General features: G+C 36.6%; 1 protein-coding gene across 1 annotated transcript in view; it reads right to left on the reverse strand.

The window, feature by feature from the left end:
- Positions 1-26,607, reverse strand: part of LUZP2 (leucine zipper protein 2) — a gene marked incomplete at its 5' end in the record, with an annotated part of 167,349 nt that overhangs the window by 41,216 nt on the left and 99,526 nt on the right. Inside the window, 2 exons of the mRNA XM_082058070.1 lie at positions 9,163-9,225; positions 12,618-12,680. Of these exons, the coding sequence (XP_081914196.1) occupies positions 9,163-9,225; positions 12,618-12,680 (126 nt within the window). The remainder of the gene's footprint in view (positions 1-9,162; positions 9,226-12,617; positions 12,681-26,607) is intronic.

Here is a 26,607-nt window from a genome sequence, read left to right on the forward strand (position 1 = left end):
AAAGATGGCAAGGTAAACAGTGACTTCTACTTCCTAAGCAGAACACATGTAATCTACATCAGACCTTCTATTATACACACATTTTTGTCAATGTTAAGAAAATACACCTGTATCACCCCTCTGGAAAACCAAAACACAACCAATCAACCAGCCAACACCTACTGCTTGTTTACCATACAGTGATAAAAGGTCATGTAATAGAAAATGACAAAATGGTCCCTACGTCAACTATATTATCTCAACAAGACAGCTATCTGAAAAATAACCATGCCATCTCTTACCACCCAAACACCAAGCATAGATATTTAGGCAGCAGCTCTAACATCTTTTACAAAAATCAAATAAGCAAATTTTAATTTCCTGTCTCTCCCAGAAGCCTCAGCTTCTACTGAGAAAAGCAACTCAATATCCTGTCTTAAAGCATTTTTCTACATGCAGTAAGTAGACAGATCCAATCACAAACAATTGATAACCTGAAAAGCAATATTATACATCCAACAGTAGGGAGCATCCAAATATATATAAGCTTTCTCACCTGGCAAGAAAAAACAAAATCTAGGAGTTTCTATAACCAAACTACCACGTGCATCCTAAACAACGAAGACTAAGTCCAACACTCACTATCTCAGTATACTACAAAGCAGAAATACCTCCAGGAAGATCCCACAGTCTCTTAGGACTCAAAGAAAACACCAGTTCTCACTCACAACATATTAACCCATAAAACCCTGCAGAGCTGAGCCCATGAGTCATCCACCTCAGGATGCCACCTGCCAGATTCGTCAGCAGAAGAAAAATAGCACAAAGTTCATATTCAACAGTATTATTCTCAAAACAGCAAAAACTGAAGTCTGTAAAATTATCACTTTCTAGAAATCCACAGATCAACAAAATAATCTTCTAACATCTTCTCTAGCAAAGTGCTCCTGGCTATTATACATCACCAGATACAGCAACTGCTGCAAAAGAGCATTAATTACTGATTAAGCTATTAAACGTATAACTTTACTGATTTTGTAATTATCTTGTATTGAAAAGACTTTGAAGGAAAAGATCATCAATCTTTCTATCTGGCTTTGCATAAACCAATGAATATAAACAGAACCAGAGCACGAAATGCAAACCAGCCCAAACGTTCTGGGCTGATCTACAGGTATAATATAACCATCAAATCAGTGCATCTATTACTCACAAATGTGTAGTAATACTAGCACAAAGCTGGTAATTCCTGAGCTAAAGATGAAGAAAAGCATTTTGCAAACTTGTAGCCATGATGCTGTCTCCTGCACTCAAAGACCTTTGTTACAAGAGAACAAATCATGATTTGAAAAAATCACTCAAAATAATACTACTCAGGTAATCTCTCAAGGTCTGGGGCAAATTCCATGTGTTATCTTTGACACAAAGTACTATATAGTCTTTTTACCTGGGCCCCTCAGTTCCAGAAGGACAGGGAACTGCTGGAGAGAGTCCAGAGCAGGGCAACTAAGATGCTGAAGGGTGTGGAGCATCTCCTGTGTGAGGAAAGGCTGAGGGAGCTGGGGCTCTGGAGCTTGGAGGAGACTGAGGGGTGACCTTATTAATGTTTACAAATATATAAAGGGTGAGTGTCACAAGGACGGCGCCAGGCTCTTCTCAGTGACAAACAACGGTAGGACAAGGGGTAATGGGTTCAAACTGGAACACAAGAGGTTCCACTTAAAATTGAGAAGAAACTTCTTCTCAGTAAGGGTGACAGACTCTGGAACAGGCTGCCCAGGGGGGTTGTGGAGTCTCCTTCTCTGGACATATTCAAACCCGCCTGGACTCCTTCCTGTGTAACCTCATCTGGGTGTTCCTGCTCTGGCTGGGGGATTGTGCTGGATGAGCTTTTGAGGGCCCTTCCAACCCCTGACATTCTGTGATTCTCTGAATTACTTAAATGTTATTGTGTGGATTCATGTATAAAAGTATAAAAGATGTATAAAAGAGGTCATGTCTTTTAAATCTATTAGTACAATGTTCATTTTTGGAGAAGTACTAAAAGGAATCATCAGACTACCTCTCTAGGGGACAGATTTTTATTTGCTATATGTATCATTCAAGAACTGAAGAGTGAACCAAACGTATATTCATTAAATATCCTGATGACATCAAACCAGAACTCTGTGTGTCATAGAAGAAGGGTTTTATCTAAATTTATCCTGACAAACTGGAAAAAATAGGATGACATTCACTGAAGACAAGTATAAGATGCTAAATACAGACAGGAATAATAAACAAAACAAATAGAGAATATAGAACAGTAGGGATGAATGACTCAAGATGATATCACCACTGAATATGCTATCTTTTTGTAGAAAAGGCAAAGAACACTGTGGGTACAGACTCCAAAAATACTTTTGCTTTTCTCATCATGAGTAAAATGACCAGCTGGTCTTCAGTGTCCATTTTAGGGCACTGCAAATGGACGGAGACCAAAGAAAACAAGTTCAGATATGATTAACATGAAGCATTAATGGTACGCGAACATACACTGAGAAGTAAGACTGGAAAAAAAATTCTACAAATGTTAATCCAAAAAAGGAGAACACTGCGAGAAAGGCTCCAAGTCTATAGGAGATAGCATTATAACAATTTGGCTTCAATTTCAGTTAAGGTTCAAGACATACAAGAAAACATTTTCTATTACTAAGGCTAATAGACTAGAATACATCAAAGTAGCAGAAATACAGAGTTTGAGCTGCTGCGGGTCTTCAAAAAAAATTCGATGAGCATTGTGAAAGAATAACATGCATATAAATGAACCATCTGTGGAGTCAGAGAATACGGAGCATCCTTTCTATTTTCCACAGTCTCCTAAGAAAACAGCTTTTGCCAAAACAGAACCAGTGCTGATGGGATTGCCACAAATGTATAAGACTTTTTGATCTCAGTAAATATGATGTAGCCTTTCTTATTTATGTATTTAAAAAGAAAAGTCCATAAGAATATTGTCAGACTTTTCCTTTCATCATTTACCAGACTCCTCTCTATTGTGAGCACTTTTCCTTTCATCTTCAGCCTTTGTATGAAAAGTAAAGGCTTACAGAAAAAATAAATTCAATCCAAAGAAAAACAACCTCTTTTTGCTAATAAAATCATCAAAGAATAATATACAAGACACAACAGACCAAGAAGATTAAATTTATCAAATAGGAAACATCATTAAATAAATAAAAATATGGCTAAAAGGAGGTTCACTTTGCTACTTTCATTCATAGTATCATTTCTGGCAGAGTCCAGGGAAACCTTTTAGAGAACATTTTCTTCTTTGAAGTCTCTGATAGTTATTCTCTCAAAATAAGATGTTTAAAAATGCTATACATTAAATGAGTAATAACCACAAAGTCTTCTCCTCCAGACTCTTTTCAGTAGTTATGCAATGTGCTGAAGTCAACCTGTAGCTTATAGAACTTACCCCTAATCAAGCCACCAGCTTAAAATCTCTTAAAAAAACCCCAAGCAAACAAATTGCACAAAATAAAAAAAAAAAACCTCTAAAATTTTGCTTTACATTTATTTATATAAGTGATATTTTATAATAGTGTTGTTGTTGTTGTTGTTTTGTTTTTCCTAAGCAGCATTGCTAAATTTCCCAAGGGAGGTCACAGAAGATCCAGATGCGGAGGAAACACATTGGATGAATAAACACACTACAGGCTACAGATCCGTCTGAAAGAGAGACGAGCTGCAGTGCTCGCTCAGGGAAGCTGATATGACAGGCCCATAGGAAACTGTCCTCAGTTTTCACTTATCATCTCCTCTTAACACTGAGCTACACAAGTTACATTTAGCATTACAGGCCAATGTAAAAGCAACAGCAAAGATAAGAGCATCCTTTTTGTGCTAGAAAAAAAAAGGGGGGCGGGGGGGTTGGAAGGCTTTCTTCAAGGAAAGGAGTTGTTTTATGGTACTTTGGACATAATGAGGAATCCTTTAAAATGTGTAAAATAGATTAATTTTTCAAACATGCAAGGTCAAATGAATTCTGCAGTTGATAGCAATTTTAATACAAGCAGGTGAATGTACATTTATGAAATGACTGGATTTGTGTCAAGCCTGATTGCCTACTGCATACAAATAGCAGAATAGTATTGGAAAACCTGAAACTTGCATCTTCTTGCATGTGCAAATACACAAACCACTTCTGTGAAAGGTTATCAAAGAATTAAAATTCTGTAATCAATTATTTCAAAGCCCAGACAACAAGGTCATTTATAATTCAATGTTTAACACAAATTCTCTGCTAAGTCAGTCTTCAGTGGTTTTGTGGTGGTTGTTTGTTTGTTTTTCTTTAATCATTTCACCTCATTCTCTGTAGGGAATGTGGAATCTCATAGTCTGCATCACAGAAATACTTTGCAAGTCTGGGAAAAAAGTTTACTGTGGCATGTAATTAACTACTGCTAATAAGGAGGAAGACACATATGGTGGCATCAACCTTACTTCAGAGGGAGGAATGGCATAAATATTTACCACAACCAGTCAGGATGATGTGAAAGCAATTTCACATAATTTTGATATTCTTTGACCCTATTTACCATAGCAAATGCACGGTTAAAATTAGTTTCTAAATAATGAACTCATTGGTGTAGCAGTATGTTTTTCAAATAATTTGGAAAATGGTTTGACTACAAATGTCAGACTTCTAAACACATGTCCTTTGCCCTTTTACATATAAGGCAATTCAGGTGTTTCCCAGACAGAAATACTTAATTGAAACAAGTCCTTGAAACACAAAACCCACTATTTTTAAAGCTGCCTTCTCTTTCTTCTATAAGTCTGTGTAAGCAGTTCTAACACAAGCCTAAATTTGAGAAGCTGATATGGTATTGCCTAGTTCTTTAGGGGCATTAGAGTGCTCAGTACCTGAAATACTATTTAGGAGCATAACAGAGAACTAGAATGTCAATCTTACTCTTAATTTGTGCTATCGCACTTGACAGAGATGTGGGGGGTTCAACATTACCACCATGGAAACAAGCTGGACCACTGTGAGGAGCAGCAGAGGTTATCAAGCACTAGGATTAAGATTGTCTTCTTCCTTGCCTCCCTCATCCTCTCTCCCAGTCTCTCCCAATAACCTCCCCCTCACCTTCTTCTCCTCCTTTCTTTCCCTCTCTGAGCACCTCTGTCTTTGCTTCCTGATGTCACTCAGCTCCCAGCCCCATATTTATCTTCTCAGATATTGTAGAATCATAGAATCATTTTGGTTGGAAGAGATCCTTAAGTTCATCAAGTCCAACCATTGACACTTGCACTAAACCACATCCCTAAGAACCTCAATCTACATGTCTTTTAAACACCTCCAGGGATGGTGATTTAAACACATCCCTGGGCAGCCTGTTCGTATGCCTGACAACCCTCTCAACGAATAAATGTTTCCTAATATCCAATCTGAACCTTTCCTCATGCAACTTGAGGCCTTTTCCTCTCGTCCTATTGCTTGTTACCTAGGAGAAGAGACCAACACCCTACATGCTCCAACCTCCTTTCAGGTAGTTGTAGAGAGTAAGCAGGTCTCCCCTCAGCCTCCTTTTTTCTTTGAGCATAAACGGCCCCAGTTCCCTCTGCTGCTCCTCAAAGGATGAACTGATAGTGAAAGTTATTGCTGAATTTGTTTTCAGACACACACATTTGTTTTTCATGAACAACAACAAAAAAAAATTACTTTTAATTCTTTTCTAATATAGTAAAATGTGTGACTTCTATGATAGCATAGCCAAATGATGGGAAGACAGTTAATGAAGGAGTAATTTGAAAACAAGTAGTTATGAATGCCTGAAACAAACGTGGACCTCATGTTTAAATGCTTTGCTAAATCAAGAGTACTTGACTGAATCAGAGTTTTAGGACCATAAATGAATAACTGTAATTAAGAGCAGACTCATTCAGAACTATTAAGTGTCTACTCACAAAGGCAACTATGAAATGAAGAAGCTTGAGTTAAAATTTGGATTAATCATGCCTTATTTTTCTCATAATACACAGCAAATGCCAATGTTTATCAACTTTTTAAGGACAGTGTGCTGAGATTTAAGGGACTGAAGTCTGATAATGAGGAGATCAAATTCTAATCTCAGTAGAGCTACTGACAACCTCTATAGCCTTGAGTGCATAACTTAATTTCTGTGACTCTCACTGCTTCTCTCTCATATAACATTGTATCACATAACTAGAGAGACAGCAAAATATAAATATGCATACACACAAGCCACATAATTAATCAGCTAGATTAAAAACCACTGTGAAGACGTAAGAAGAGTAAATACATGCCAAATATGATGAACTCATATTTACTACCACTTGTTGAGTTACTGTCGCACAGTGTTAAAGTAGATATAATTTACCAATTCACTAGAGTATTAAAGGAAAAAGCTGTATTTTTGTCCACTCACTCCCCTTCTTCCTCTCCCACTTAATCCCCAGAGCTCTAGTCAGTACAGAGTTGTTGATTATAATGGTTATCAGAATTTGAAAACTAGTTTCTCAATGTTGATCATGCAAAACTAAAAGCAAGCACCCCCCACCACCACCTTACTTCACATGTATCTTCACAATTAATTCCACCACAAAAAGCAACAGTTTAATGGGCACAGATTGAAGCATTCCCTCGTACCCTTTAGAAATCTAATAAGAAGTTTACATCCTTCTAGTGAACTGCCAGGAGAAGCTCGCAACCTTCAGAGCTACACAGAGAACAGAATTCCCTGGAGTCCTCGGCAAGGCACGCAGAAAAACAAGGTTTAGTGGGGTGGGAAGGGGGAAAAGGGCAGAAGTCCTGCAAGATGACAGTAACTAGCAGGAGATGATCGCACACACCACTCATGCTCTGTGCTGCCAGGAGACTGTCCACCCACTGTTTGGATCTTTTATCAGAACGAATCAGAACTTTACAAAACATGAAACATCAGACCTGTTTGGTTTCTAGTATCAAAGCAACTAGAAATGAAATACCACCTGTTCTTGCCCAAACCTAGTGGGGTGTCTCTCTCATCAGACATTTAAAAAGCTGTTTGCCTTGTACCAACACCAAATTACTTCTGCTCTATTCAGTACGTTTGTCTTCAGACTTGAAATACACTCAAAACAGCACACTGAACCCCATCTCACATGAGTATTTAGGAGGATAGCATAAGTTTGTTGTTCCCTTTTCTCCATAAACCAAATTTCCTTTACTCAGGAAAAAGACCAACAAATAAACCTGAGAAGAATATTTCTGACTACACATAAAAGATACATCAAATTAGCAAATCAGGCAGTCAATCACATACAGAAATGCACACAGTCAAGTTTCACATATTTGCACAAGTAGGTCCCAGTATGTGGGACTTTGTAATCCATTTCACAATTCATTAACATCATCCATCTGAAGCTCTAGAAGTGTTTTAAATTAAATAAGTTCATAATTTCCCTAAAAGGCAAATAGTGTTTGTTGTAACACAAGTAAACTCCCTCCCCTCCACCACAAAACTCTGATCTTTACATCTACACCTTAACCACTAAATTGTCATTGCTGAGGAAAAATTCTCTAAATAGTTTACTGAACTAGGATCAAGGGAAAGTGGATTTAATTTTCTGCATGCCAGACAGACTTCTAATTTTGTTCACTTTCTAATGCTTGTGTTTTCCTTCTCTGCTTCTGTAAACTGTTTTCAGGTGGGCAGCTTCAAGTAGGAGTGTTCCCTTGCTGAGCATTACTACATAACCTAATAACTCAGATTCATTTTGGGGATCACTGTGTATTAGCATAATGAAAACAACAAGTAGACAGCACTGAAAATCCTCCTGTCTCAGCCAAAGAAAACAAGCTTTTGCACCCACTCAACTTTAGAAGCTATAATCTTTTCCTCTTTTCAAACTCTCAATGACAGGTAAACCAAATCTGAATTTCTTTTCATTCTCGCTGGTATTAAAATTCTGCTGCCTTGACTTACAATATGCTTTGGTTTTATCTCTAAATCTATTCCCCCTGGGTTAAGTCTTATAATGACCAGAAACAATTGTTCCTGAAAAGCTTTGGAATCAACTTGTGCATGAGAAGCTAAAAAAAAAGAAAATAAATAAATCACACAAATCACACTGCATGTTTTAAATGGTCTACATTATTTCATCTTTACAGTACTATGCATACAATAGATAGACAGTAGAGAGAGTTAAATACTTGCAGAAGGCAATTTAGACCTCATATTGAGATGAATGTAAGTAATTCTAGCTCTAGTCTCTTTGAAGACAACTACTTATCTTCATCCTTTATGCCGGCAATAAAAGCACTAAATCAGCAGCCTCCAGTCAGGTGACTTGAATCTCTCTCCTCCTTTAACAGGGATTAACTTCTCCCTGTGTTAACAAAGACTCCATGTCCTTCAGCAAAATGTCTCTACGTGTTGTCCTTCCCCTCTCAGTGTTCATGGGGTTTTTGCTTTGTGTTTGTTTTTCAAATATACTAGCTAAATAGCCTATTCATTTGGATTGTATAAACCACAGATGTTTCATTTTATTTTTTCCTGGAAGCTTCAGTTTTCATAAAGATGTTTCAGCCTATAACAAGACTTTGAATGCAGGGACCTAAGGAACATTTTACTGCTCAAGCTTATCACAAAGATTTGCTTTAAGTGTTAGCAATAATTGACATTGCCATGAAGGACTGCTAATCAAAGAAAAAACAAAAACTATCTCAAAAGTATTCTATCATTCAGTTAGAAAGAAGAAAAATGTTTTACAGAATCTATGGAATAGGGCAACAGGTTTTGGTCACCAGTAGGAAACAAGAACATTACTTCAAGTGAGTGTGTAAATGCAGATATTCATAAACTAAATACTTTCCATTGCTGTTGTTTATTGAAGAACAAAGACACCAGGCAACTTTTTAGGCTTTGAATCTTTCCTTCTTTAGCCCTGAAAGCAATTTAATAAAAAGCACTGCTCCTGTCAGAGTGCTTTGCAGAAAAAAGCAGCAGAAATAGGTATTTTTGAGATTGCGTTATTGTATTATGTCTGTCTGTGGTGTTTTGAGATCTTTTCAGTATGATGAGAAGGAAATAATTCCTTAGAACTACAGTAATAAAGGCAGTTACTCTTACATTACTTCAATATTATATTAACTAATAATTTAGCTAACTATAGTGAAATAAAACTTACCTTAAAAATCAAATCCTTTTTTCCATAACGAAGCTCTTTCAGCTGCGCTTGGATCTTTTTTGACTGAAAGTAAGGATAAGATCAATGAAGTTTTTATTTTAAATATTTGCTTTTAGGATTAGAAAAGGAAAAAAAAAAAAGTAACAAATACAGACAACAGTAGAAACTAGATCAGCTTTAAAATGCAGAAAAATAACCAAAATAAATTGTTTTTACAGGGTAGCATGTCTATATCAGGCAAAAGTATCAAGGAAAACATAAAATGGCACTCACCTGAAGAACACAAAAGAGTTAGTACTATTGTGAATAATTGGCTTACACATTTTACACATGAGATGTTATTAATACTTTCCACGAAGCATAACTGAAGGCATCACATTCAAAGCAAAGAATCTTCTTTTTCTTAGAGGGAAAGGTTTCCATAGCATTGTATAGGTTCTTCTTTGCAATGACCAGGGAGTTCCAGATAGCATCTAAATGAACTAAGTTCTCAGTTTATGACCTTGTCATGTAAACTAGGCATAGTTGTGCTAATTTATATCAGCTGAGGCTGATATTTATTTTAAATATTGTTAAATTTACCCTTTAAATATTTTTAAGTAACGGTCTATACACTTTTTAATTTAAGCCTTTCATAGCATTTTTTAATATATACTACACCCAACTATCCAAAGAGCATTATTTCATTCTTTATTTAAGAATCCTGTCAAAATAATACTTTCTTTTTAACAAAATCCACAGTCTCAACTGGTATTTGGTACGTTTTCTCACATTAATTAATGCCAACTGTTTAGAACTTCTTGGAATGGATTATAAGTCAATTCCACATTTACTGAAACTGCACATCCATAAACATAACGTATTACAGACGGTAGCATATCTTTCATAAATTGGAGCTTTCAGAAAGATCTGATGTTTTTCCAATTGGTGCAGTCAAATTCAGCGACAGACTTTTGGGAAGGATGAATGAATCTAAAGATAAAATTTTAGAACTTTCTTTAAATATTTGAGAACTATGGCCAAATTGGTTATTGTATTCCACAAAATCTGAAACAAATAGCCAAGATCAATTCGGTTCACTTCTTTCTTCTGTAACTCTGTTCTTATGTCATCTACACAGCAGAATATGCAAATAGCACTGTGCTCTGATCTGGAAAATGCAATTGGAAGAGCTGTGGAACATATTCCACATCAACTAAATTCCAGTGAGAAAACCTTAACCAGCTTTAATTGTTCTGTCCATTGTGCTTAAGAAAGTATTACAGTCTCTGTGACACACAGGGTATCCAAAATGGCTATAGAGGAATCTAAGAGTTACGATTCATAGAATTCATTCATAGAATTCACAGAATCATAACTCTTAGATTGGGTTGGAAGGGACCTTTGAAGCTACTCTAGTCCAACTCCTGCCATGAGCAGAGACATCGTCACCCAGCTCAGGTTGCTCAGAGCCCAGTCCAGCCTGGCCTGGGATGGGGACACTCATTTGCTAAATCACAATGATGAAATAAAGAGTTAGGAAGCTAAACGCATTCAGTGCATAATAGAAGTGAGTTAAAAGCACATTTATGACCTGCAATTTGTTTGGTGTGTGGTTTTCCTGTGATTCTAGGGATAGGACATACAAAACTGGTCAGTAGATAAGATCCATCATTAGACACAGGGTGATAATGATCTCTACACCACAGCACCTAGGAACATGTGCCTATTTCATGGGGGACACCCTGGCACATGTGCCTATTTCATGGGCAGCCACCCTGACTTCCCCCCTCCAGGGCTCTGAATTTCTGGAGAAGAAAAGCCAGCCATATAAACTCTATAGCATGACCAGCATCTCCTGTCTGTGTAACTGGACAACAAAGAATCACAGGGCACACTGAAACTGTCTGCATGTAGTCAGAGTGTAGAACGGAGCAGAAGCTTCCTGGTAGGCAATTCTATTCATGGAGGGTATTTGATCTGATAACTAAAAGGAAGCTGATTTCACACTGTTGTTATGCTTGGTGAGAATAGTATTTAATTAAAGAGCAGAAAATACACTGTGTTTCTCTGGCTGACACCAACAAAAAAAGGGATGCTCCTGTAGCATCTTTGCTTATTCCAATGGCACCAACCCACTTAAAAGCCACAAATTTGCCAGGATGATTCATAAAGTCTGAGATTCTTACGGTTTAAAATACACTCACAATCTGCTACCTTGAGAGTTAGCTAGCTTACATTTAGTTTTCTGAAATTCTCTGACAGAAAAGCTTGTCACACTACACTAAATTTAATTTAATCTTAGGCTTTGCGTTTAGATCTAGAGACATTTATGTTGCAAATATTAAAGGAGAGATAATCAGGGAAAAGATCTTCAAGTTAATTACCAAACATTCAAGATGTTATGCAGCCAGGAAAAACAAACTTGAAAAAGAGGGGAAAACAGAAAGCTCTGTTGCACACACTGCCAATTTTTTTAAAGTGGTAAACAAGGGAAAAAATATATTTCTACTCATATACTATGGGCATGTTTGAAAGCAAAAATGGTGATATATGAAGATAACATACATTTTGACAAGCTAGCAAATAAAAGCAAACCCAAAACTATTTCTTACTATTGAGGATTTCTCATAAACAGTGGTTGCAGAACTTGAGTTAGGCTAAATAGCTAATATAACTAGAAAATGCTACTTTGACCTCCTGAGTTTTGACCTCTAAGTTTAGAAGTAGAATCTTTAATGAAGAAAACATGTTCAACCATAATTATGAAAATCTTGGTCAAGAAGAAAAGTGTTACACTTCTGTTTCATTCTGGTGAGGTGCAATAACTTTCACAGAAATTATATATGCAAAAAACCATGACTGGAATAATGTAAACGAGTAAAGCAGATTCATACATAGTAATAACCTCCTTTGCAAAAAGTTAAAAAGCTAAAGGGACTGCTTGCATGAATGTAGTCACTTGTACTTTTATGTATTTGGAAAAAAACAGGGCTTCTGTATCATTGACTATCTTTGCCAGCTCCCTCTTCAGTAGGGGGCAGATATCTTTACCTGTATTTTATAAAAGGACCCTTTTTTCCCTTGAAGTAATGAAACATTCTTGCAGTCAAAAATAATAAATTTTTCCTTTCCCTATAAACTATTTTTAAAAGGCATTTAGCTGTTCCTCTCTTACTCGAGGCATGGATATTATGGAAATAAAATCATAACATACATCTACAGAGCCATATACACTTTCCATAAGCATTCTCAAACTTCATTTTAGTTGTCTAAAACTTGAGTTTGCAGCTCACTTTCTAATACAGTTGAGTTGCTTCTAGTGAAGTCACAGAATTGAGTTGAGATGAGAGAGCTTTAGGAGCACTCGCCATACATGCATAATACATAATCTATACCAGAATCTTAGTACAAAAGACTTTTGATGGAAGCTTCTTTTGGGCATGTTATATCAAATAGAGAGGAACCTTACTTACCTCTTCTGCGTGAATACCACAAAGCTTATTTCCTGACAAGAGCTTGTTTTTGAGGCTTTTGTTCTGAGAGGGGAAGAAAAAAAAAAAAAACACAACAGTTTTATTACTGAGGGTTACTGAAATATTAAGGGACCCTTTAAATATTTGATCATACTGGTTTTATTTTATACACGGATAACACCTTTAAGTCACCGGAAAAGACACAGGTAAGAAGACAAGGTAGATGCATCAGGACACAATATCCTTTCTTATAGAATTCTAAAAGGCTATGACTTTGCATTAAAACCTGCTTTCACAGGAACAGGACTGCACACAGAAACCTTCCAAAACACTCTTGTAACTGAAACCAGTTTAGATTGGATATGCTGAGGTAAAAAAGGAAAACAAAAAAACCAAAACAAAACCACAAAAACAAACAAAACAAAACCAAGAAGAACAAAGAAAACCCCACCAACCTCTAATCCTTATCATGTGTCAACTGCATACCTCAATATAATTTTCAGTAAATCATTATAACTGAGTAACAGGGCCAAGATCTCATCCCTAGACCTTGATGGTCAAATTCATGGGGTCTTTTTGCTACATTTCATAATTTAAAACTTCAAATAATCAAATATGTTAGAAGGTTAGCTACCTGATAGCATTTTGCCCACTCAGTGTGCTTTTTGATGTAGGAGTTTTAATCATATTTCTCCTCATTTTCAGGGAAAATAATAAACCTTGCTAAAATGAATTTTCAATAGTTTGGTAATTATTTCTGCAGTCCTCACTCATGTTATCCTATAATTGACAGTCAAGGGTAAAGATTTCTCTGCAGTGCAGACATCTTTCAGAACTGTTCAGAAACATAAGTATTCAATGAGCAGAACTTCAAGCTTGGACATGTAATAACATGGTTACACTAAAAAGAAATGAAAATAACACCGAAACCAACTTCTCCTGTGCTAGCAAACTGTAAACATACACAAAGAAACCCAGCCCACCACATTTTAGACATGTGTATCTATTACTGAATAGCAATATGTTTTTTGAATATTATGCATAAAACCAAGGTGACATTAGAGAAAAAAGGGTAATTCCATCCAGGACACCACTTCAAATTTAGGTCCACATCCCATTGAAACACTGGAAGCTTTATTCCCACAATAAGAAGCTCAGAGCTTTCCTTGAAATAAAACCTTTCTTACTAAAGTGAATACAAATGAACCAAAATTCAATTTGAAACCTCCTTTACAGAAGTCCAAAATAAGGAGAAGATACATCATTTCACAAGTTTCATTCTTGCTATTTACTGTGTACCAATACACACTACTGCAGAAACAATAAATCACGTCCAGCTGATTGACACGGGCACCCACAGCTCTGTAATGGAATAAAAAGGAGTTGGGATGTTACTTTGGATGAGAACACCAGATTCTGCTTCACAAAATCTGATTTGCAAAGGGCTGAGTGTGTGGGGAGGGAAAACAAATGATGTTCTCACATGTCTCACAGTTGATTACTTTTTGTTCTTTATTTGGAAATGATATTGTAGCTCAACACAGAGCAGCACCTTATCATACTAACTACTGTGGAAATACGGAAGACGTGGCTCTGCAAAACGGGAATGGGGTAGAAGATACAAGCTGAATAAAGATAAACCAAATAGAAACCAAAGAGGTGCAGCACACCCAGCACATCTATTGCTCCCCAGGGTTACATCTAAAGAGCAATGTTGTACTGTGATCACACAGTTGGTGAGGCTGGTTTCACATAAAAGACCAGCATGACCTCTTGGGGTGATAGCCAGCTGTGCCAAAGGCACTGCTTCATTAGGAAATTGCACTTAATTAACTTGGCAAGTCAATCGCTTTGTTTTGAATAACTAGGATCATTATCCTCCAGTCCACCTTCAGCCTGACGATAGTTTAGGTATCAGACTCTACACCTATTTCAGAACAACGAATGAGTTGCAATCCTTACATTTCTACTCATTTCCTTTTGCCAAGTATAAACTACTATATAAAATACTTCTATTAATACGCGAACAGTTTGTAAGTAACTTCCACATGTGCTGGTTTGAGGGGGCCCTGCTGGAACCCAGAAGGTGAAGAGCTGAATTCCTAACACCTCAAAAGGACAGACATTGTGTTAGATGGTTGCCACAGCTTCCACATTTTGTGCAAAAATAAAATAGTGCAAAACCAAAACTTGCTGAAAATAATTTGAGTGGGACTCCGTTTTTGAGATTTAGCTAGGTTTAACAGGAGTTACCAATCCTGTCTCATTATCCAGTCTACTAGCAATGAAATAACCCCAGGGTTACTGGAATGCAGGCAAAACAGTCATAATTTAATCTGCACTTAATAATGTTTTCAGAAAGGAGAGCAAGCATTAAAAGGTTAGAAGTATCAAGAGCAAAATAAGTAAGAGCTCGTCAGAGGTAGATGATACTTCTTGCTTAAAATTTGAGTCATTTTATGTTACTTAGCAAATCACATGTCACTGTCAAATATAGGGATTAATAGTGTTAATTTTCTCTAGTAGAATGTGAAGTATATCTTGGAAAGTATAACAGAGCCTGATTTGATCAGGATTTCAAAGTAAATGTTTTGAAATGAAGAGTCTGATCAGGTACATATTCTGTAAACTCACTAGAAAGGGGCTATTTAAAATCAGATAAATTAAGCGGGAAGATTTTTAGATTACAAATGCTAAGTGAGTCAAGACAGAAGTTCTGACTTTTAAGTCTTCAATATGGATTCAAGTCTTATTTTCCTATTAAGCATCCTTCAAAGAACAAAAACAAATAAGATAATATAACTAGAATTTTATACAGTTTTTGTTTCAAACTTTTTTGTTGTTGGAAAAGGACTTGGACATTTCAAGTTTAAAAACCAATATCAGTTTAAGGAATGAATTTAGTATCTGTAAACACGTATTTAATAGGCTTTTAAAATTATATAGAATAATGACTTTAATTAGACATGGCCTTTTAGCTTTGGAGAAAGGATACCATTATATTACAATTAAATAGATATTTTAATGTATTTTAACATCTTGGAAAGCTTATGGCACAGACTGTTAGCTGGAGCATTTGCATGTAATCATATCATTAAGTCAAGTTACTGTAGCATCTAACTCAATTTACTAAATCTTTTAACTCATTTCCACCAGTAGTTTCAGTGCATCCCTAAACTCAGGTGCAGAAAATTGTTCAGTGGTTGTCACATGCACAAAAACATCACACGTGAGTACAATGTCTATTAGTGTCCTCCAAAAAAGTGAGAACACTCATTAACAACTTGTCAGATTTGTTAACATATTCTGCACAGAGCTTCCATATTGAATATAAAAAGCTTTCTGCCTCATTCCTAAATAGATCTGTCAGTTAGTCTCTGGGCATTTTTTTTTCCTCTTATACCGATATAACGCTTGCATATTTTGTTTGAGTTTGATTTTATTTTTGATATGTGAGACCAGGCTCAAAGGAAGCTGAATTCACTCTATGAATATTGTCAGTAACCCTATATTTAGGTTGCCTTTCTCACTGACTAGGTGGATATATATTCCTTTCCATTCCTAAAGTTTGAAAATAATTCCTTCACTTCAGTCACTGATTCTCCTGAATTAAAGGCCAGTAGTGGGCCAAAATGATCACCAAACATCTAGAGATGCACCCATGTTAATACAAAAGCTGCAATTCATATCGTGACTGACTGAGCACAACAGGTCTCCAGAGGCGGAAGAGAAAGAGAAGAAAAATACAGAGATACAAGAATACCTTAGTGTTCTTAGAAACAATAACCATGATGCCAATGGCCCTGTCTTTTTATAATGTTAAAAAATTTTACTAACTTTTATCTCAATAAAATTCAGGTCTCCTTCCCTCTGCTATATCCTCCCTGCAATATCAATGCATAACAGTGGAAAGGTGTGACAGGGATATTTTAGTGTTTGTTTGTTTGTTGTTGGTTGTTCTGTTTGTTTGTTAATTCTCATCTCCCTGTTAGAAAGCTTCAGCAATGACTTACAAAAGAAAAGTAAAAATAAACGCTAAAAACAAATAAGCACTTTTACAATTGCAGGTTTAGTTCCTTTTCTGCAAATTTGCTTTATTAAAATAATTAATTATATAGCTGCATATTGTATTTTTCATAACATCCCCTCCTCATCTAGCATGTACAATAAATACCTCATGAGGTAAAAGTCATGGTTTATAAGCATTGATAAATCTGACAAACTATCGCTGGGTCCAGTTTAAAGGGGTTTATTATCATCATAAATCCGAAGTTATGGGGATTAACTATTATCTGATGAATCATATATTCTACATACAGAAAGGTAAAGTGGTGCCACTGATGTAAAAGGCGCAAATTTTCAGATGCCATTTCTTAAGTTAGGTTATCTTGAATACTGACCACACAGACTAGTGCTTCAATACTCCCGTATTTGTGTTTCATAATTTGAAACACGCATATTACCTCTTTGAAACAGCATCAGGATCTCAACCCAGGTTGAGCAATACAATGTAGACATCATCAGTACAAAACAAGTTTAGTTTGCCTACCAGCCTTTGAAAGCATGAGCACACAAACTGTGTTCAAGGAAAGAAAATCACTTCCTCTCTCAGAAATTATTCCCAGTAATCAGCTTCGATTCAGACATTTTATCTGAGCTCTGACAGCAGTTGTTTGTTGTATACAAGATAAACTTGGCTCTGCCTCCCCTTGGTGAATAGCGCAAATCAGACCATGCTGAGCCCCTGCTCATCATTGGAACATTTCTCTCTCATGGGCATCCTACTGAAAAAAAAAAAAAAAAAAAAAAAAAACAAACAAAAAAAACCAACCAAACACAAAAAAAGAACAATAAAACCCCCCCTGAGCAGGACTGTCAGGGACAGTTGCCAAGATGAACTGCTCTCCACCTCCTGTTCAACCAAAGCGGTTCCCTGTGCCCTTAGGAGGGAAATCAGAAGACAGCAACAGACCAAAATCAAATATCTGGATTTATCTGATATCACAATGTGTTGGTACCCATTTTGCTCTGGATATTAGCTTTATATTTCACAATGATGAAAAATGTTTTATATAGCATGAAACAGCATGACTGCTTTAATCCCAGTAGGGTTGGCTCAGCCCTTCATCTTTCTGAGACAGATAAATTGAGTTTCCTGCACTCCACTATGTGAAGTTTTTCAGATAAGACCTTAAGAACTGCGGTTCTACTTTTCCTTCATGGGCAGTGAAGACATTGTGATCTTTTGTAAGAAGAGGAGTTCGCCCCAAAATTCTTGAGGCTGTTTGAGCCTGTTTTCCCTTCAGTTTTCAGGGGTCAAGTGTGTCAAACAGCTGAAGGACTTTGCCCCATCAGTGTATTTTAGTACTGATGATACATATATGACCTGTATATTTTTCAGATCTGTCTGGATCTAAACTTAGAAAGCACTGTTGTCCTTCCAGCTCTGAATTCCTGGGAGAAGCCCATTTTATTTGGACTTTTAAAGTCATGTTTTGTTGGTTTTTGTGTAACATGTCCCCCTGTCTTACACTCTTACATTACAGATAAAGGCACATAAGAGCAAGCTTCCCCAAATAAGTGGGATATGGTGTTTGGGTTTTTTTATTTTATTTTTTTCCTATGAATATCTGTGCCTTTTGGATAAAATCTGCTGATTTTTCTCCTGAATTTCAGGTAGTCCATCTGAGCTGAAGGAGTTGATAAGCAACACACAAATAACTTCTATTTGAGCTTTGATCTGGGTGCCACAGATGCAACTATTTAGAAGCACACTGTTTCCAGGAATGCCCAGGCATGCAATGAATGTGACACCACAGACTTCTAGTGAACTAAGCATAGACTTTTCCCATTTAGTTGAGAAGTGCTGTGTCCAAAATTTCTTCCAAATATTAATCTGGAATAACTCGTGCTCCAAGGGAGCACACAGACAAAAGGAGGGGCAGAGTCAGGAAGTACAGCCAGACACATAGAGCTTCCTCTTGAAAAAACAGGTTTGTATACCTTCATCTTTGATACCTTCATCAACTATGCATAGCAGTAGCCTAATTTTATACAAAAGCCTCTAACAAATAAGCAATTGGACTAGATGATCTTTCGAGGTCCCTTCCAATCCCTAACATTCTGTGATTCTGTGATTCCTTATGTCCAAGGCAGAGTATGTCCTGCAGTTGTGCCCCATACATTAAATGAACCAGAGTAAGGAGATATAGAATAGCAATAACAGTCATAAAAAGTATACTTTTTGAATATGTAGGTTGTTTTTTTTTTCTCCTCAATCTCATGATCTCTTTCTCTAAATATAAACATGCAAAGACAAATATACATATATATACTTAAAGTCATAACAAGCTAACACATTGTAGCATGTTGGATTGGATCCATAACAGACAGTAAATTTTTAGTCACATTCCCACCTGATCATGCAAAAAAAAACCCCTTGGAAGTCTAATACAGGCAGAAAAACCTGTAGCACGTGTTGAGATTTGATTGCATCTTAGCTGTGGAACAAATCGGGGTGTAAATGTGAGCCTGTCTAGCACTCAAAAGGCAAGAGCAGCTTAGAAGCAGTCAAAAGTTACTATAGCTAAAAAATGCATTTAATCTGTTGCAAAACAATATTGTTAACACAGAGTAACTCACGTTCCATCTAGCCTTTCTCACGCACATGCTCTTGTCTCAGAATCTTTTCATAGATTTTAACTTTTTAATGTTTCCACACAGAAAGTTTAAACACAAGCTTCTCCATTAAAGCCCAACCCCACAAAAATTCATGGTTTAAGTGGAACTTGTATCTCTAAGGCACAAATCATTTCATTGAGATTGTTTAATGTTAACATTAAATTACTTAAGAGGAAGGTTTAATTCACAGTGTAGTTGCAACGAGTATTTGTATTTGCATCACTCAATTGTCTAGATAACTTGTTGCAGACCAAACCCCAGTCATCCATAGATATATGGGGTCTTCTTGTGTCTGAGACTTCATTCAGAACACAAATAAGCCCTGGAATATCACACTGTGTGAGACTATTCTCCTCTGCCCAAAATGAAGTGTTTAAGTGCTCTTCAAAGGCAGTTGGACTGTGAGTCTCTGACAAACCATTGGCATTCTGAGCAGGACTAGAGAGCTGCTGCTGTGTTTTAAAACTTTAACGCTTATATAGAATGAGTTAAGATGCTGATTTTCCATAGTGGTCTTTTGTATTACAAATGTGCGATGGGATCTAAGGAATAAAGTCACTTTAGGGCTCAATCATTCACGATTATTAGTAGAAATACCTGTGCTTTGAATTCAAGAGATATTCATAATGCAGTTGCTCAGTCATCAGCTGTCTGGCAGTCTCTGGGACTGCTCTTCTTCAGGTAAAAACTGGCTGAAAAGCTCTTTAAAATTTTTGATCCAATTAGAGACAATTTTAGTAATGACTTCTACATTTAAAATACATTTAAATTATTTGAGCTACATTTAAAGATGTGGGGTTTGTTTTCCATCCCTTTTAGCCTGTATTTTTGAATTCCATGTCTTCATGTCACAATAGTTTTTTTTAGAAAAATAAAGCAAGTTCCTGAATGACTATTGTTGTTTATACAGTTACGATACAATATCAAATGTTGGTACATGTAATCTTTTCTATGTGAGTTTAAATAGCTCAGTGGGGAAAAAAAAAAATCTCTCAATCTCTCATCACTCTGAAACTGAGGATTTTTATGTTACAGCAATGAATTGGTGTAGTGGATTTTTTTTCCATTTTTGGATTGCAAGAGGTCAGGGACATTTATTTTCCTTATCTCTGAGTAAAGATAGCTCATGGTGGGAAGATGATACAAAACAATATTTATTGGAGTGCTTTAATTTTCTGTTACACCTTTCTGTCATTTCAACCGGACTTTGTTATGGGAAAGCAAATGCTATTTCTAATTCTTCCCATGCCAGATATTTTAATTAAAAACATAGCAGCATATTAAATACAGGATCCCATTTTTCAGAATTTCTATCTGAAATGAAGGGTAACGGCCTGTGCCATGCAGAATTAACTAGAGAAGAAACCTGACGATTCTTTGATCTTTCCCTTTGGTAGCGGTGGCTGAGTGCCCTGGGGATGGTTTGTGGGATCAGTAAAGCAGAACACCCGGTGAGGTAGATGTTAGCCTGAAGCTCCTTCTTTTCATTTGTTTGACATTTGTGAACAGAATGGCGAAAAGCAGCTGGCGCTGCTGCAAGCTGCAGGTTAGGCTTAAAAAACAGAAAAGCTGAGTGAGAACTCTATTAATAAAGGCAATGTGGCAGAAATGAAAAGAGCATGCTGAATGTGACCCAATATGTAAATATCTAAAAATAAAATGCATTTCTGACTTTCAAAAAAACAAGCTCTTCTATCACTATAAGAGCAAAGGGTCACACTGGTTATATTCTGCTTTACAACTTCACTTTTTCTGCTGTACCAGCAGCAGGGGACGAAATGCTGCATTAAGGCATATTTTAGATCCTGGCACATTTGCATCCCAGAATTGTCAACATCTGCCTTAAAACATAAACGGCATAGTTATGAAAGGAGAAGAGTGGGAGATGACTAAGGAATACATTTTTGCTGCTCTCTGTGGAGTCATATCGCTGAGGTTTGCTTTAATATTAATAGGCTCAGTCTCCTGAATTCTCTTAGTAGCAGTGCACTGAGTATTTGTCATTACAGAACTTTTTGCCCTATATATTTAATTTTTAAAAGTAGTTTTGCAAGTACCATCTACAGACATCTAAAATATACATCAGCCATTTTAAAGAAGCTACTTCAATATCTTTCAATCAGGAAATAGATATCCCTGAGGCAGTTTTACTGGATTGATTCACATATTAAACATATTTCCAGCACGCTGAGCTTATTCAATATACTGAGAGATTTTCACGTTAGGATATTTCAGCACTTACTAAAACACTATTTTTAATTCACAAATTCTATGCAGGCACTATCACCAGGGCTATGAGGTTTGAAACTCAGGATATCAGTAAAGGTAGAGTTCATACCAGGAGGCGATACAATGCTGGCTCCATCGTTGGAACAAATGAAGAAGAAAAGAGTTCACATGATCTTACATCTTGATAAGCAAACCACAGTAGCGATTAGCCACAGCCAGCATATGTGTAGCAAAACCATAAGCCACATCCATCTATCTCCAAAACATCAGGAGTGTAACCCAAACACCGTCCATTGTCCTGCTATATCAGGCGCAGGCAGCAATAGAAGCTGTACCCATGTTTGAAGCTGTCAGGACATGAGGTTTCTTCAGCCTTGAAGTGCCCTGGTCACATTAGCAGAGGGACTGTGCCATCTATAAGCACCATGGAATAAATCAGTAAATAGCCCACTTAATGTAAACATAGGCACAGAACAGTTTGCAATAGACAATCAATGTTACAATTTAATAAAACAATGTAACAATTTAACAAAAAATAAACATTTTCTTAGGACAACACAAAGATAACAGCCATTTTTAGCAGTGTTCCATATGGTATTGCAAAATTCTTTGAAATCATTCCCATAAAACATATTTATTTGTAGATAAACTATCACATTTTTTCATGCTGATGACTCAATTCACTATTGATGTTCAGCAAAGGTCAAAGGGAATTTGCTGATCATCTACCTCAGACAACATTTAAATGATAAAGGTTGTACTGTGTAATTACACTGACCACAATTCTGAATTATATTCAAAAGGACAAAGCCCAAAATATTTAAAGTATCAAAGCATATGTGTTGTTTTCCACTCTGAATCTATGCCCAATAGGCTATAACATTTGGCAAAGATATATCTCCAAAATTTGGCAAACAGTGAACGGTGCCTACAAAAGAAAAGCAAGTGCTTCCTTTTTCAGAAAAATCCATTATTAGTACTTTGCTATGTTTCTCAATATACAGTGAAAAGTAAGGCAGTATTCAAAAGAATTCTTTTCCTCTGTAACCAGACTGTTATTCTTTACTGTTATCTCCTGGCATCCTGATTTTGTGCACTTTCGAAATGTCATCTATTATTGATAATGTTCTCTGAACAGCTGCATTGATGCACAAGCTGCGAAAAGTAATTTGACTCAACGTACTGGAGACATTTACTGTATTTAAATGTCAAAAAAGTACTCTATAATTCTTGATTAACTTCATATTTTGTTCCACATTGTTACTGCAACAAAACAAGCTTCAGAATGCTTCATACCGAAACTTCCACTAAATGTATTTTCATAAGTTAGGTCACAATCCATTCAGTTCAAGTTACTATCAGCATTATATATCAGACCTTTGGCCATGAGTCCAGCTATTTTGCAATGCTTAACATGCTAACGTCCCTAAGCCAGCATCTTGCCTTTACTTGTCATACTTTCATGTTCCCACAGCACTGAAGAAATGACAGAACATATTTCATTCTGACCTATATTAACTGTGCTTTGATAAACTTGACGGGTCTCGATTAGACAAAAAACATTAACTTTTTAGGGAAATTTTCAAAATAAAAATACAGTGTTTCAGCCAGTCTACTACAGTAGCTTTACGTCGGTGACATGTCAAGTGTAAATGCATACATTGCATTTTGTAAATAGTAATGTATGTAGTTACACTACAAAAGGCATCATAAAGAAAAATGATGAATTAGAAAGAACAAGCTCATGGTATCAGTGATAAACTGTATCTGTTCAACTCCATACACACACAAAGGAGACACTAGATGGGAAAAGCTCAGCCTATCTTAACCTCACAGACCATGTACTAATCGTCTGACAGATGTAAAGATCTGTACAGCCTAAATGCATCAAGACAAAATGTGTTTTCAAATAGAAAGCAAACATAGCCATGAATAAACTGAAGTTGGATCTGCAATCTTGCAATTACACGGTTATGCTGTACAGACCACATAAATCACACATTGTTGCCAAGCTATAATTTCAACAAGGGAAGACTCAGACATTTCTGATGAGAGCCACCACTTAGTCAAACAGACTGCTGAACATTCCCAGATACTTTATCTGCCCACAATATATTCATGGCCACCATGAGCAGCTGTAAAGGAGATTTTCCCTTGATGCTACTGTTTTTTTCCCCCCCTTCCTTCAGAAATCCAAGTAAAAGCCATTTGGAGAGCGTGGCAACACCTAATAACAGAGGACAGAACATCCACGTCAATGGAAGTTCTAGGATTTACTGAGTGTTCACCTCCAGTCAACAGCCAGTATCTGTGATGTAGATCTAAGGAATTATTCCTTTTATGTCAGTTAGTAATGAAAAGACCTTGCTTTCAAGGCCTGACTTTGAAAGATGTGTTAGCAAAGTATTTAATATCTCTGAATAAGGTGGAAATGAACTGCATGATTTTACATCTGTTCTTGAATGGCATCACAGTTTAAAATATTTAGCACACAAAGCATACTTGGGTAAATAATACAGCCAGAAAAATGATGTTATGCTCTTACCTTCTGGACTAGAGACTGCTTTGGCTTTTAAGCACATGAGAGTGTTTTGCAGATGGAAAGTTTCTCTAAGTCTATTTTTCCTTACTTTAATCATTGTAGAAAAATCAGTATCAGCTGTCAATACTTTATCATTCAAAAGTCTTTTTAACTCTATAGTTTGATAAATGATATTTACAAAATATATTTGGCTGTGTTTTCTGTAGCTTAAGTGTGCTCTATGTCATTGGCAAGATATTTTTAGGACTGGAAACAGAGACTTGCCATTTTCTAGATTTATGATCTTTATTATTTTGCTGGGTAGAATATGGGCATATTAATCATAACAGCAATTAATATTGAGTCAACTAAACGTTCTCAGGATCTTTCATGCTAAAAATAGAACCAAAAAAAATTGTCGAGTAAGAAAGAGATAGCCTTTCACTTCCCCCATCTCAACATCAAAGCCACTAAAATATTCAGTGCATTATGAATGTGCATAAGGAATGTTTATATTCCTGCTTGAGATTATCACGATGCAAAATATTTTGCTGGATGTGGTAACTGATGCATAGAATTGTATCAGAATTAATGCTTAGTTGCACTTATTCCTTCTGGATTCAGAACTAAGATGGGAAAACTACATGCTGATGGATTGGAAAAACTGAAGAAAGCTCATGCATCTGGAGAACTATCACAAATGCTACAAAAACCTCATCTGGTTGGGACTAAAATGTTGCCCATCCCAAAATAAAAAGAAGACAACAAATCTATCCCAAGAATGCCCAGGAAAAGCAGAGGAGACTCAGCCAGATATTCTGTCCTTTGTGGACTGACTGCATCAGTCTGTGCAATGTCCATCATGAGCTGAATGTCCCCATGCCCCCAGACACCAGTCAGCAGCACTGGGTAACCACATCAAGTATCACACTGACACGTAAGTGATGACAAAGCCACTTATAAAACAAAATAAAACTATAAGAGGAAAAGGAGGGGAGGGGAAGTAATTTGTATCTGGTCATTTAAGATGACTACGCACAAACTCAGCCTGAGATGTCCATGCTGGGAGACCTGGCAAATGCAGCTATAGCCATGGAGAACATTGTCGTAGATTCCCCCAGCACCAAAGGCTTCACAATCCTGAAGGGGCCTGCTATCTGAACGAGGTACTGGGAAATGCAGAAAAGCAAAATAAATGACAAATACACTTTATTTATCTCTACAATACATTAAAAAGGCCTATGTCCAGACACAGAAGTAAAAGATATAAATGATACCTCCTCTACAAAGGCAGGGAGGGGTAAATGATGTAGAACAGCCCAGTACTATTTACTGCTCCCATAAGAATAAAAGCTTACACAGAAAGCAAAAGGCCAAGCGTGTCAACTATGTGCTCATTAGGTGCAGAACCTGGAGTGACATGAAAACTGTGACATAAGCTTATAAGAGTAGAGAAAAAATAACAAGCACAAAAACAATGCAAGAGATCCGTATTTTCTTCAATATGGATCCAAATAGCTGCTGGAAAGTCAGGTAGCTTCACTGAAATTACTGAACTGAATTATACTGATTTAATGCTAAGCAGGTGTCAGACAACAGGTCTTATTAGTGTTTGTGTTTTTCAACATTGTATAAAATCCAAGTTGCAAACACATCACACACAAAGAGCTGCAACCACACAGGTAAATCCTTAAAATACATAAATGAGAGACTCTGTCTCTGCTCTCTAATCCTTCAATCCACAGGATTAAAACCTCAGGTGACTAACACGGTGCTTCTGGGCAGGTTTCAGCATCTCACCTTTACCTCATAAACTCACAAACCCAGAGCCGACCTGTTGCATCTCATTAAAGTTGGGGAAGATCTAAGGCTGGCTCCTTTCTTAATGAGGGCAGATCCAATGCTCAACTACCTGTCCTTTCCTAGGGGTGCTCTAATCCCAGAATTGTTGGCATTGGAAGGAAAAATATAAGAATTTTAATCCCCTCTATGAAAATGTTTCCACTTTGCAGTAAATATATAAACATTCAGGACACTTGTTCTTAAGAGAGTACCCACAAAAATCTGTGCAGGATTAATTTATTTTTTTTTTTAATTCAACCCATAATTGATATTTCAATACCTGTTACATTTTTCCTTTGTATTTTAGTTGAAACTAAGTGTTAATAGGTTTGGACAAGAAAGAAAATTTGACAGTCAGCAGATCTCACATTAATACTTGTCTTGGAAAAGAAAGGATGTAAAAATGTAATTTACCCAATCCCATGATATTAAATAGAATATTGGTCTGTCAGTCACAGGCAGGCAATCTAAGTAATGCATCTGCCCACAAAATTTAATAACTTCTATGCTCATATACTTTTCAGAAATATCTGAGAGATCTGGCTCTAGGTCACAGAAGGTGCACTGCTCAGGAATTCTTCTTAAAGTTACAACCGACTACACATACTATTTAAAAGCAGTACGTTTTTATCTGTAAAATGTATTTCAATATTTCCGAATGCAGCTGGATTTTTAGAGGAACACTTTTAATGAACTTACACTCAACAGCTGCATGTC

The sequence above is a fragment of the Streptopelia decaocto genome, assembly GCF_964273445.1.
Source record: "Streptopelia decaocto genome assembly, chromosome: 7".
NCBI classification, from domain to species: domain Eukaryota; kingdom Metazoa; phylum Chordata; class Aves; order Columbiformes; family Columbidae; genus Streptopelia; species Streptopelia decaocto.